Source organism: Drosophila ananassae, chromosome 3R (genome assembly GCF_017639315.1).
Source record: "Drosophila ananassae strain 14024-0371.13 chromosome 3R, ASM1763931v2, whole genome shotgun sequence".
NCBI lineage: Eukaryota > Metazoa > Arthropoda > Insecta > Diptera > Drosophilidae > Drosophila > Drosophila ananassae.
In genome coordinates, this window is record NC_057930.1 from 10636535 (window position 1) to 10650034 (window position 13500).

The 13500-nt window shown below is 44.1% G+C and overlaps 1 protein-coding gene across 34 annotated transcripts in view; it reads left to right on the forward strand.

Annotated features, from left to right (window-relative positions):
* Window positions 1-13500, forward strand: part of LOC6506596 — a 129200-nt gene that overhangs the window by 25707 nt on the left and 89993 nt on the right. For all 34 annotated transcript variants that reach the window (XM_044716232.1, XM_044716235.1, XM_044716238.1 and 31 more), the window contains exons 3-6: window positions 8009-8067; window positions 11405-11639; window positions 11726-11827; window positions 11919-12035. In XM_044716232.1, coding sequence (XP_044572167.1) covers window positions 8014-8067; window positions 11405-11639; window positions 11726-11827; window positions 11919-12035 — 508 coding nt within the window. In that variant the 5' untranslated portion in view covers window positions 8009-8013. The remainder of the gene's footprint in view (window positions 1-8008; window positions 8068-11404; window positions 11640-11725; window positions 11828-11918; window positions 12036-13500) is intronic.

Here is a 13500-nt window from a genome sequence, read left to right on the forward strand (position 1 = left end):
GCCCGTCCCTCCTGCATTGAATTAAATCGACTGTAATTTACCTTTCTAATGGCCAGATCCATTTATGGCGGACTGGGGACTGTACTCCCCAGATCGTGTGTGTCCATTTATGGCCAACTCCTCCTCCTCCAGCTTTCGGCGAGACTCTTTCACCCGGCGTAGGCGAAAATTGTGCAGTTTGGAAAGCCGTCGAAGGCGCCACAGGCTCTGTCGATTGGAGGTCAGGTCTGCATGCCACACAAAAAACACAAAGCCTCGACACATGTGGGCCGAGGTTTCCTCCGTACCTACATACACTCCAAGAAAGTGTGTCAGTACCTGGAATCAGTGCAGTGCAGTGTACATATTTGAAGAGTGTAATTGGAAATGGGAATAAATTACAGATTATCTGAATGATTTTATGGTGTACCATTTGTGTAATACCTGTTTCGGCCATTAATGTAGTGCAATAAGTGTTTTTCTTTGTTATTATTGCAATTTCAACTTCGGGTGATTGCATTATAAAAATTTGGCAATAAAATTTGATTATGAAAGTAGAGAGTTCGGATTTGGTTTGAACCCAAACGTATTTGCAAAGGCATTAAATTTAATAGGACATAATGGCGAATCGTATTTGTATAAATTGATTGAAAGAATGCACTCAGAACGTCTCACGTTCATTCTTCGAAAACGATTTTTCTAAGGACCCTGCGGTCCAATTTTTTTTAGGTCACATTTCCCTCAGTGTGGACAACAATTTATGGCGGACTGGACATTTACGAGGCTCAGCTTAGACACATTGTGCTGCAAATTGAAGCCACAGTCCAGATCGCAGCCTCTGTGGCCTGCCTTTTCAATTAAAATCTTGAAATAAATTGCGACCGCAGCGGCGTAAATAAATATTGACATTTATGTTTAGCGAGGGCCCCGCAGATTGCTTTGTCAATAATGTTGCACATTGAAAGCCCCCAGAAAGCCGAGGCCGCAGCTTAAGTCATGACACACTATAAAAAGCCTAATTAACACCTCTCTGCCCCCGCTCTGTGCGACTGCGCCCAGGTAAGCCATTGAAAATGCATTAAAAGGGCCGGTCTGATGGACGGATGGACCGGGGCCGGGGCCGGGGCCAGGGTTGCCAACATATCAGTGGGTTAGTCAACTACTCGAACACTAGCCGCGGCTAATTTCTGGGTTAAATATGGGAAAACGAAAACAACAGCGTCATGGCCGGGGCAATGAAAGCGAAATTTCAGTGCCCCAACCAGAAACCTCCAACCGAAAGGGGAAAAATAAAAAACATGCGTCGCCTGGAGTCGACATTCTTTTTAACAAGTTGCCCGCAGAGGCCAGAAAAGGGCCTAGAAGCTATAGCTGAAGTTGGAGCCAGTCAAAGTCAAGTTAAATACGCCCGCCGTGTGTCTGCGACTGCGACTCGGAGTCGGACTTGGACTTGGTCTTGGTCTTGCTCTTGGGGTTGGAATGGACTAGACTGGGCTGAGCTGGGCTGGGATGGGCTGGGCTGGGCTTTTTGGCATGTCCGCTGGGTAAGAGCCTTGCCAAGAGACCAACCAGCAGGGCCAAGAAATATCAGAAGATCAAAGGCATTTTAACAGCCAGCGCAGCCAGCAACGCAAACAATCAACACGGCCCAAAGAGACGCGATGGTCAGGAGATGCTTTACCTGGAGGAGGTGGACGGGGAATGCAGCTGGTTCGCCGGCTTAAGGCCCAAAACCTGTGCACTTAGTTGGAGGACACGTACAGGATAAATTAGCAAATATTTGTTTTTTCTTTTTGTTGCCTTTCGATACGTTTCGTATTGCAGATGTACGCCTGGTTTGCGGATTTTATTTCTTATTTAAGCAAAAATTGCATTTAAATTGTCTGAGCTTCGTGCTTGTTGGCAAAAGGTCGGCAATGTAACCTTGACATTTTCCAGCCGATCCGTGCTGGCCATTTTTCTGGCCCTCTTTGTATTCAGCAAATGAAGTCCGCCAATGAGGCCATCGATAATGTCTCAATTATGTCAATGCGACACCACCAGCTTCCCCCTTTTTAAGTGCCATCTCTTAACAAATCGAAGCGTATCGACTCGATCTCATTGGGTGCATAAACAAAACAGGCACCCAGGCAACACACACACCATAAACAAGGGGCTAAAAAGTTAACAACACAACAAAAAAATTAAGTTAAATAAAAGACAATACATCAGGCCCGTGCGTAGTGGCCAGAGCTACTACAAATAAGTCGGCGTCTCCAGTTCAGTTCCCCCATTGTGTTGGCACTATCCAATAAAGAGATTTAGTAGCTCGTACCTGGTGGCGATTCAGCCTCCTGCTGCTGCTGCTGCGACTGCTTCTGCCTCATGCAGCCTCAGAAGCCTCCTTCTGTTACAATGAATTCCTCCTGGCCAAGTACATGTCCTTCTGAGCGGTCAATGCTTCCCTCCGGCCGCCTGATTTGCATGCTTAACCTTTAAGCTCGTGCGGCATATTAATCTTATCAGAAACTTGTCAACAGTCAGCTGAAGTCAATCCGATCGAGTCGCTTCCCCGCTGACAAGAAATATACATTGTTCTCTGAAATATCTTGTAATGTCTCACTACCAATGTCACATATAAATTAATACACAGTTCCAGTCTAGGGACTTAACTTTCAAGCTTTAAGGACATCAGTGCTTATACATTTTCTTGCTTATAAAATTCAATAGAATATCCAAGAATGCCGAAAACCAGTATAATGTGGCTTTCGTTGCCCTGTCACAAGATAATCTTTTCCCAGACCTTGCCAAAAATACCTATAGAAAGAGACCTTGAAGCAAAAAAAAATCCTCAAAAGCCAAAACTTCCAAGAATGATACAATCCCAGATGAATTCCGCGGACCCCTCTAATGACTTCCTGCATCGGCTTTTGTGGAACTCTCACCCATAAACCCAAATATGCTGGCGCACCACAAGCTGTCCCCTTTGCCAATGATTAATGTGCCGATCCTTGTCCAAGAATTATGTATTTGGGTTAATGTTACACCGCAGCAGCCAGGCAATAGCCGCATCGCTTGCATTGCTTTAATTTTGTTTTAACACAAAAATTGCCAAGTACCAGTATTTATTTGATGTGCGCAATCCAACGAACGAAGCCCCGAACATGGACTGCAATTTCCTTCCGTCGTGGAGCTGCGCATCTTGATCGCCGGGTTCTCAGGCCGTGGCCAGAAAACTGGTATGCCAGTACCATACCAGAGTCAGAGTCGAAGCCAAAGCCGATGCCAATGCTGCTGGCTATTTCAAAATCTAACTGTTAACTGGAAAAGTTGAACGTACTAGCAGCATGCAACATGCCACGGCTGCACCCACGGCAGCAGAAAAATCAGCAGCAATTCAACACAGAGAAAATTTAGTCCGTTTTTCGTATGAAATCTAAAGTGATCTGGAAAAGTTTTTGAAATATTTTTTAAAAAATTGTAAGATTCTAGAGACTTGCTTCAGAAAAAGTGATACAGAATCTTTAAAACCAATTGAAAACCGATTTTCCTGGCAGTGCAACACAACTGCAATACCGATCGGCCAGCGAAACGAGTTGAAAGCCGTTTTCCCTGTTTGCCAGCCAACTCTTGAAAGTGGTTTTGTTGTCTAACTGCGTTAGTTTCTGCTTTAAATTGTGCGCCCAAGCAGCTCCAGCTCCAACTCCAGCTCCAGGTCCAGCTTAAACTCCAGTTCCAACTCCAGCTCTAGAAGGGCTTAATGGCTTTAACTGCAACTTCGGCTTTAGATCCCACTTCTTTTGCGGGTTCTCAGGCGGCGCTGGATAAATGTCATAGCGGCGGATGCGACGAGCGCATTTATCATTAATCAAAGACCCATCCAAGACCTCCGATATGCGGAAACCACTGGCGTATAGCTGTACAGCAGATAGCTGTACCAGCACCAGCACCACCACCACCTGGTGGTCGATCATTTCCGCTGCCGAGTTCCTTTATTTTGACACTGGGCCAGCAACGGCAATTACTTCAGCCTCCGATTGCTCTTGTCCCAGCAGCCCCTTCCCGGCTGCCCTGATTTATGAGTTTTTAATGAGCGGCAACTTTACACGAATTGTTAACAAGTGGAGACGCGTCGGCTGAAGCTGCTCCAGTAAAGTGGTGCGACTATATAGGTACTGGTATACCAGTATATATATATAACAAGTAGATCGGGCAATCGCACCTTGACATTCGCGTCGTGCGAATTGTCAGGCCAGATGAAGATGCACCAATGATACGGTCAATGGGTCCCGGAATGTGGCAATACCCTAACTTCCACACCAATGTGCAATATCTTTTAGGACGCACTTTGAAAAATAAACTCAAAGATTTACATTTTTTAAATGATTTTTAAAATCTATGGATTTACCTCCAAAATGAGTCAAAATTAAGATAATCTTTTTACAAGAGCATTCCATCTTCTGCCACAAAAAGACTTTATTTTCTGGTTTATGTTGTCGTTGGTGATTGATTATGCATTTTCATGCGAACTGGTTGCTGCAGTTTGGTGGCATGCGGGCAGGTGAATATATGGTATCTGTGGAGTGTAGCCCAGGGTGCCCCGCCCCTTTTGCCTCTTGCCCGCAGCTTCTTGTTGGAGACAGGCCGGCGGCATTGTCTGCCAGGCGCGAACTTATAAGCATATAACATACAACTCACTGGGAAAAAAGGGGAAAAATCTCTAGAAAAAAGATTAAAATGGTGTTGGTTTGCAAAAAAATAAACCCTTTACTATTTTATCTCTGTGTACTTAATGCTGTCAGTGACCTTCACATCGAGGCGCTGGAAGACCTGCAATTAGAAAAAACGCTAAGCCCCAAGATCAGAGATCCCTCTCACAGGTTTCGTTTTGCAGGCGCCCCAAGATTTATGCCGCTTAATGAAAAAGGGTTAAGCAGCCTCCGAGGACGCACCTTCTTTCCAGTTGCCAGCGACAGTTTGACATTGAAAAAGTATAATTAATTGATGGGGACCCACCGGCAGGTGGAGGCGTGGCCAGGGGCAGATTAAATCGATTATGCGAGATTTATGTCACAAAATACTTGTGTATAAAAACTAAAAATGGGGCGCCGCCTGCAATTTAAGAATCAATCAAATCCCAATTACCGTTCGCGACATTCAAAGCAAAATTACACTTGAAATACACAAGTAAATACGAAAAATTCCCAACTACTGTCGATTGCAACGATGACGCCGTCAGCATCCGGTCGCATACCTGTACTTTTTTACTTTTTTTTGGGTGTGTTCCCTGGTGTTTCCAATCCCCATCCCATTCCACAGTACAGATGATGCACAAAATGTTTGTTTAGCGAGAAACACATCTTTCAAGCTATCAGCATTTATTTTTAATAAAGATGCCATCATTAATTTTACGTATATATTTGCCTTTGTGGAGAGTATTTTTCGGGCGATCGGGGCAAAAATGTGTCACTCGCTTCTTTGACTTTGATTTAGTGGCTAGACAGGTTAGGACCAGATGAGATCATCCCCAGAGACAGGGGGCAGCAACAACGACAGTGACGTTGATGGCGGCGATAGCGTTGACAGCTTCTCGGCAACAACATCAGCCGCTGCGATCGGGCCAAAAGGAAGAGCCAGTTTTTCGATTCAACGTCTTTTCGGCCTTAGCCACCGACAAGCGGCTTAGACTTGGCTTGAAGTGGACGGCGGCTGTTTTGGCCTTCATTCAAAAATTATTTGACATTGTACAAATATTTTGATAAGATCTGTGGGCATGAGTGCGTAGATCTTAAGGAAATTATGCCGTTAGTTCAAAAATATGCTTATGGGAGTTAAATTCAAGCATAGAGAAATAATAATTATATTTATATCTTAAATAGTTTGTTATAAAGGCTATTAAATATTGAATTTTAATTTCATAGTTCAACCGGAAGCTCTTATTTTGCATTCTATATAGCCTTTACCAACACTGTCAACCTGCTCTAATTACCGATTTCCGCCATTTTGAATTATTACGCACACCAGCTGACGAAGTACATAGAAAGCCATTTATTTTTAAGTGCTGCCAATCTGCATGGAACATAGCCTTTACCAACACTGTCAAACTTCGCTAATTATCGACATCCGCCGTTTTGACATCCGCCGTTATACTAGCTAAAAAAGTACAAGAAAGCCATTAGAAACGTGGCAGATAATTCCTATTGAGGTTTCTATAGTTCCCGATAGCTTGAGAATTCGAAATACGTGCGGAAGATTAAGAATCCTAGTTTTTTCACCGAGGCGCAATTGCCTTCAAAGTTTCGGGCATTTCGTGATTTCCAATCGAGGAAAAATCAGCAACCGAGGGAAACAAGAAACCGCACTTGCCACATTTATCACGCACATATATCAGCTTGTCAGCCAAAGGGAGCCAAGGAAGTCCCAGAGAAAGAACCAACCAAATTACGCTCATTTTGTGGCCACATAAATTTATCAGGCAGGCATCAGGCATCACAGCATATTTTCTGCAGCCACAATACACAATAAGCATAAAAAGCCTACGCCGAAGTGGAAGCTTTGGGAGCTGTGGAATCGAGGAAACCAGGGGCCAGCTTTAATTAAGTGATCATGAACATGGGCAAACACAAATCGCCAACGGCCGCTGGCCCAGCTCACTCGGATCTGGGAAACGGCCAAAACAAGATTAGACGCTGGGCTGCAGCACTTCAAATGTCGTTAGAACGAAGCAAATCTATGGCCTCGGCCAATTCTTTTTATGGCCCGGTTGGCCAGCGCAAACAAGACTCGGATCCAAACCTCGTCGGTGCCCACTGCTGCAATCTCCGCCAGACTTCCTCCTCCTGCAAAGCGCATGTAATTTAGCTCAGAGTGTGTATTTTATTTAAGCGTTTATTAGCTGATAAACCGAAATAGATAAATCGTGGTCCAAAAGGGAAACCCAACTCCCAACTGGCCATGTACCTTGGCTTACCTTTAGCCCGTTGAGAGTTTTATGGCCAGCCGCAGGCGCTGTTTTTCCAGTTCACTCTCCTGGCTTACAGACAGATAATGGCAAATATTTTTTAACACACGTTAAAACATTCACGCCGGGTTAAGAAAGTTGTTTGTTCACGCCCCATCCGCCACTGCTGCAGTTGGACCTCATTAGGATGGATGGATTCTACACTGAAATTATAGTATAACAAATTATAATAGATCATATATAGGGGCTTATAAGTTTTTCTGTTTTTGGGCTAGAAAATCACACTTCCCAGAGACTTCCGTCTCAAATGATCTTATGTAATAGGTATGAGAAAGCGCACACCACCTTCCATATAAAGATGCTATCGGAGTTCGCACAAAATTATGACATTTTCCCAAAACCCCAGGCGGGGCACAATTTTCAGTCATTCTACCCAATTAACACAATGTCCAGTGCCCGTTTTTTTTCATTTTTCTCGTTTCTCGGGCCAAACTCTGATGAAAATCAGTCGACGGCGTCTGAAAACTAAAAACTAAAAACTGAAAGTGGAAAATGAATGCGTGAGAAAATCGCCAACAGGTAGCGAACAATGAATATTGCGAGCATTAAAAATTTCTGCCTCGTCTAAAGGTGTTTGGGTATTATATATTTTTATGCCGGTACCGTTGTTTGGACATTTATATTTATAATTTTTCAGGGAAAGGCAAAAGGAAGCGATAAGCCTGGGGCCTGGGACCTGGGACTCATGTTTGCGCATAAATTTCAAGTGTCATTTACCCGACTTGGCGCATTTGTCTTTTGTTTCTCCTTTATTGTTATTTTTTGGCACCTGTCCGAGATGACCAGGCCAATTGTAGTTATTTTTTTTTTTCCTGTTTTGTTTGTTTGTGCGTGCCCAACATTTTAAAGTTAATTATTTTTATTTGTTTTGCGGCGAGAAGAGAGCGGCCTAAGCCGAAAAGAGTCTTAGCCATAAGTGGATATTCCCTGGCGGTCTTAATGGTATTTATTTTTTCTTAGCTTAACGTGCTTTTAATTGATTTTCAACAGTTTTTAATGTAAACCTTTTCTTCTCTCTTCTCTTTGCAGCAAAAATGAAAATATTTTTGCCACTAGTCACGTGGATAGTGCTACTACTCTCGAGTGCAGTAAGTATTTCAAAAGCCACCTACACCTATTGTATCGTAAAGCTAATTAGTGTTAAGTTGAGGCGGTAAAGCAGAATATCGATACGATTAGATCAGAGTCTGACATCAACGGTTAGCGCAGGGGTCATAATTAATTTATGGGTTCTCGAAAGGAGTCAACAAAGAGCCGAGGAAAAGAAGTATATGATTAAATTTACGATCTGCCACCTCATTATGAAACAAATTTCCGAACAAATATACAGATTCGGAGTGAAAGAACCCCATCCAGCCAGAGAACAAACAAAAGTCCATTTGAAAAAGAAACAATACGCAGAACCCCGACTCCGAAGAGAGGGAACAAATTATAACGATGGAACCCTTGATGACCTAACGGAACCTGTCCGGAGAAAGACCCCTCCTCTCATGCAAATGAGCCATAAAAAGAAATTACTGCAAAATGACTCGGACATAGGCAAATCATATTTATTAAAACTAACAGCTAGCTGCGAAATCTGCAGGAGGGTTCTGGGATGCTAAGCAAATAATTTGGCAGTCGAGAGCCAACAATGATGGGCTGAGAGACTAGTAATGATAGGGCCAGCGGAAGAGCAGAATCACCACGGTCAACGACTGACCGACCGACCGGGGAACCAAACCAAACCAAACCAAATCCGAACGAAGCCAATCGATGGAAGAAAGCCAAGAAAACGTAATGAATAAAAATAGCCGCATTAGCTGTAAAAACGCTTTGATAGTCATCGATTTGTGCAGCCGGAGAGGCGGAGGTGCTAGGTGACAGGGGTGTCCGGTGTGAATGAGGGAACTCCGGCGGCTAACAGGGCAGCTGGTTTGAGAAATTGGCCAGAAGAATTCTCTAAGCCGAAAGTCGTCGAGTTCATTGACTTGTGCGACTTCAGCCCGTTTGTGGTTTTCTTTGCGACACTCTGTCAATGGATCTTACCTCTTGATATTCTTTTATGCATTTGCTTTCTTTTGTGCTTTGGGACTGGGACTTGATTTATGCGACGCGCTCATAATTCATTTGATTAGCTAGATATGATTATAATTAATTGAGAATTCGGTGGATATACCTGCCTTCTTTTTTGCCAATCAAATGAATCTGACTGACGAATGGTTGGCTTTTTCAAAGCATGGCTAGTTGGCGATGGAGAATGTAGATTCTTTTATTCCATGGAATATTTGTTATTGAGCTTGATGCTTTTGTTTTCTTAAACTAGAGACTCTATAGGCAGAATGAGAGCTATTTTGGAGATCAAACACTCGACATTGGAGTTCCTTAGTCCCGTTTTAGTAACTCCTGTGTCCCTGGGGCCTCACTGATATGAAATAACAGAAAATCTCTGCTCATTGGGAGGGAGTTAATGCCCATTGACAGTTATAACGGATATGCACTTGAGCTCTCGAACACTTGAGCGCTGACGTGCAACGTCGTCATCTGTCTGCCGATGTCACTGAGCCTGTTAACAAGCTTGGCTACGAAAAATTGCACCGTGCATTGTAGTCGCTGGCACAACGCTCAATGTCATGGGAGCTTTCAGCAGCCCAGTCGCATCATCATCATCATTATCATCCTCGTCATGAGTCCGCAGTGGCATCAGTATCAGCACCAGCACCAGCATCCACATCCACATCGGCTGCGCACATCTTTGCTCGCACACCTTTAATTGTTGCAGTTGCTGTTGTTCAAGTTGTTGGCTTTGTGCCTCAGTTGAGTGCATGTGCCGCCTGCCCACCCGCCTTCCTGCCTGACTGTCAATTGATAAAAGTCGCAGAGTCGGCGGAATCTATTGTTTAGCAAGGCCGTTAGCGTTGCATGGCGTGAAGCGATCGCAAAGCACACACAAACACACACACACTCCCCAATCCAGGCGCACAAAAAAGCAATTGAAAACCCAGGGAGCAGCCCAGAACATGGGGGGGCGGCCACATGCGGGTGCCTCTCCGGCAGAAACTCCTCCACCAGCAGCCCGATAAGAATCTGCCTAAAACAATTCGCGGCTAAACTTGAACTTGACAGCCAGTGCCTCATGTTCACACCTTCGGCAGCAGGGTCGCAAAGCAATTTAAGTTGCTTTTTTATGGATGGCCTCCCCGGTGCTCATTAGGCCCCTTAAAAAACAAAAGAAGAGAAAATTGGTCTTGGCCGGGGGAAACTGGGAAAATTTTAGCGAGATTTCTGTTGGAGGCAAGCGGTAATTGAAAAAGAACTAGCAGCACGTAATTGAGTCAGTGAACTGAGCAAAGGAAACCCCGATTATATCAAGAAATTGTATATAAGCTCTTACACTAGAACTCTAACGAGCCACGAACTATTAAGCCCCTAAGGTATTAGACTATTTTCTCGATTATAAAACTATTTAGCTTGTTTTAAAAATATTTAAACCTTTTCCAAATCTAATCTAACCACTTAATAACTATATTTGAGCGTAGGAAGTTGAATTCAACAAGCTACAAAAATAGAAGTACAATCGTACATGTACAACACCAGCAATGCGACAAATACATTTGAGTTTGGAGGAAACTAGTTTTAATTCATTTTTGTTGGAGCGCGAAAAGGTCTTAAGTGACAAACTTGTTTCCCAGTCAGCCATCTAACAGCGAACAGCAGAAAAAAACAACACCCGATCTGAGCTGCCAGCCAGACGGCAAAGTTTTTGGCCAAGAAAATATGGCAAGCGGCAAACAACTTTTGTTTTGCTAAAAAGTAAAGTCAGCCAAGTGTAACAATTAAGTGGCGGCTCGGCTCGACAACACAAACAGACACTGTGTTAGTATGTTTCCATATAGACGAATATACATATCTGTACCTGTACGATCGGGTCGTGCCCATATGGACCACATTGGGTTGAGAAATCTGAAGAAGAGCTGCCGGTGCTACGCCTGCTAACTTTGCTGTATCTAATTTGAATTTAAATTAGTTTAGCGAAACCGGCTTGGCCCCCTAATACGCTCTTCGGTTCGGAATGAGGTTGCAGCGAAGGTTGGCATTAGGGCAGGGCTTAGCCCTATTAATAGATGTGTTTAAAGCTGGAGACAACCCAGGAAATGGGTCATTGTTCTTCAATGTTTCTACTATTGCTAAATGTTTCTAGTATTGCTAGACAAACAAATGACAATCTTTATAAAATAATGAGTAACCTTTTAGGAACCCTTTGAAATTTATGGCCTCTAAAACATGTTAGTGCCAACACAAAGTTGCATCTTATTAGCATTTAGACAGGCATTAGAAAAAGGGGTCATAGCTGGGGGCAACTGCCACTTAGTAACTTAACATAAACAACTTCCTCGTTTTAGTGCGTGCAATTAACTAATCCAATTCTATTGTTCATCTCTGCAGGTACATTCACAATTTTCACAACTACGGCAACCATTCAAAAGGTCCGCTAACCTAAGAGGGAACAGTCGGTTTCGGGGTGAGGTCTTCTACCTGAACCTCGAGGATGGCTACTTTGGCTGCCAAGTCAACGAGTCCACCGACTATTTGCAGCTGTACGAACTATCGAAACTATGCGACGGCACCCAGGACTGTTATCTGGGTTCCGATGAGCTGAGCAAAGAGCTCAAATGCACAAGTAAGACTATTACCAGTACTATTACTATCTATATGAGATCTCGTGAAAGCTTAATGGCTAATAATGTTCTTGAATTTCGCGTTTAGATGACTGTGATAAGGATGGCACCCAGTGCACTCATGGCGCGTGTTTGAATGGCGTCTGCCATTGCAATGACGGCTACGGCGGTTGCAATTGCGTGGACAAAGGTGAGTAGTATTTAATGGCGGCGTCTCGTCTTGCATAACTGTTAGAGCCCGTGGTGCTGAAACAACTCTTCTACTCCGTCTCCCTCCCCAGATGAGAACGAATGCAAACAGCGGCCGTGCGATGTGTTTGCCCATTGCACAAATACACTGGGCAGCTTTACGTGTACCTGCTTTCCGGGCTATCGCGGCAATGGCTTCCACTGTGAAGGTAAGTCCAGCACTGACAAAAAATACTATCATCCAAGCAGCAGCTTCATCTAAACCGTAGAGACAGTCTCTATTTCTTACTGTGCAACCTTAGTCGCAGCATCAGCTTCGCAGGTTTCATTGTGTTGGTTAACATAATGACTGGCCAGCCAACCGGCTACATAGTACAAATGATTGTAGTTGCCGTTTTGTACTTCCGTCAACGTTTCTTCTTGGCCCAGACTTGGACCTTTTTGTAGCTTCGCTAGCTAACGGTTTGTGCCAGCCATTCCCAGCCAGCCAAGTCGTCTCAAGTGCCCAGCCTCCAAACTCTGAAAATGTAACAAAAGACGCGCCAGACAATAATATGAAAGCTTTCTCAGGTTCAGAATAGAGTTATACTTATCTGCGAGGTAATAATAATGACCGTGTAGCGATTACACTCGACTGCTTTTTCTTGCCACGGCTGGAGCGGATTAGAGAGAGAGCCCCAGGCGGTGAATCTAATTCCAGGTTCTGACCAAACGAATTCCGAAATATCTCAATCAGTTTCCGCCGATCTGCTACAGTTTCGATCCTGGGGTCGGTGCCATTTGCTCGTTAGCCTAAGTGCCGCACAGCAGGCGTCCGAAAAAAAAGTTAGCTAGACGCTAGATGGAGTTCTGGGTTGTTAGTTCTTGGTTCTGGATTATGGCGCACCTGTTCCACTCCACATACGAATCCGCGCCGGAATACAAGTGCATAGATGACAGTGAGAAACCGGCTGCCATAATTGGACGGCGGCTAATGTTACGTAATAAAAACACATTATGGCATCACAAAAACCAAAGAAGAACGAATCGAAAACAAGAACAACAGTGAGAGCCGCCAGAGTAATAACTAGGAAAGTGTACGGAGAGGTAGCCCCCTACTATTCTTGCGTTGGCCCAAGATCCAATGCAAGTAGTGCGAGGTACTATTTTCTTTATAGATGATGATGATGATCATGATGCCTGTAGTGGAGGAATAGGAACAATAAAAAGCCACAGCATTTGTGGCAATGCTTTCGAGCCATGCAACACATCTCCGTGGCTGTCTGTTAGACGGAGAATCAGTGTCATGTAATCTGACCCCGAACATGGACACGCCAGAACTTTCAACACTCTGTCCGCAGTCCGTAGTCCGTAGGAATAGAGATTGAGACGCCCCACCTTCAACTCCCAACCAGATTCGATGCAACGCGATAACGAGCGCAAATTTCACAGACACTCTGACATTACCCCACTAAGTATGAAGACGTTGGCAAGATTCTAGATTACATGTGACGACCACTGATGTGGAGGAGAGTTTCCATTCCCTCCAGACCATGCCATCCTATCCCATCCAGCGGCAGGCATGCATAAATTCTGAGCAGCGATGTGTAACGCCAGCATCGCATTTCACATTATTCGCATTATCTAATTCTTTTCTATAGAACGCTTTTTTCGCATATTATTCAAGTTGCATCG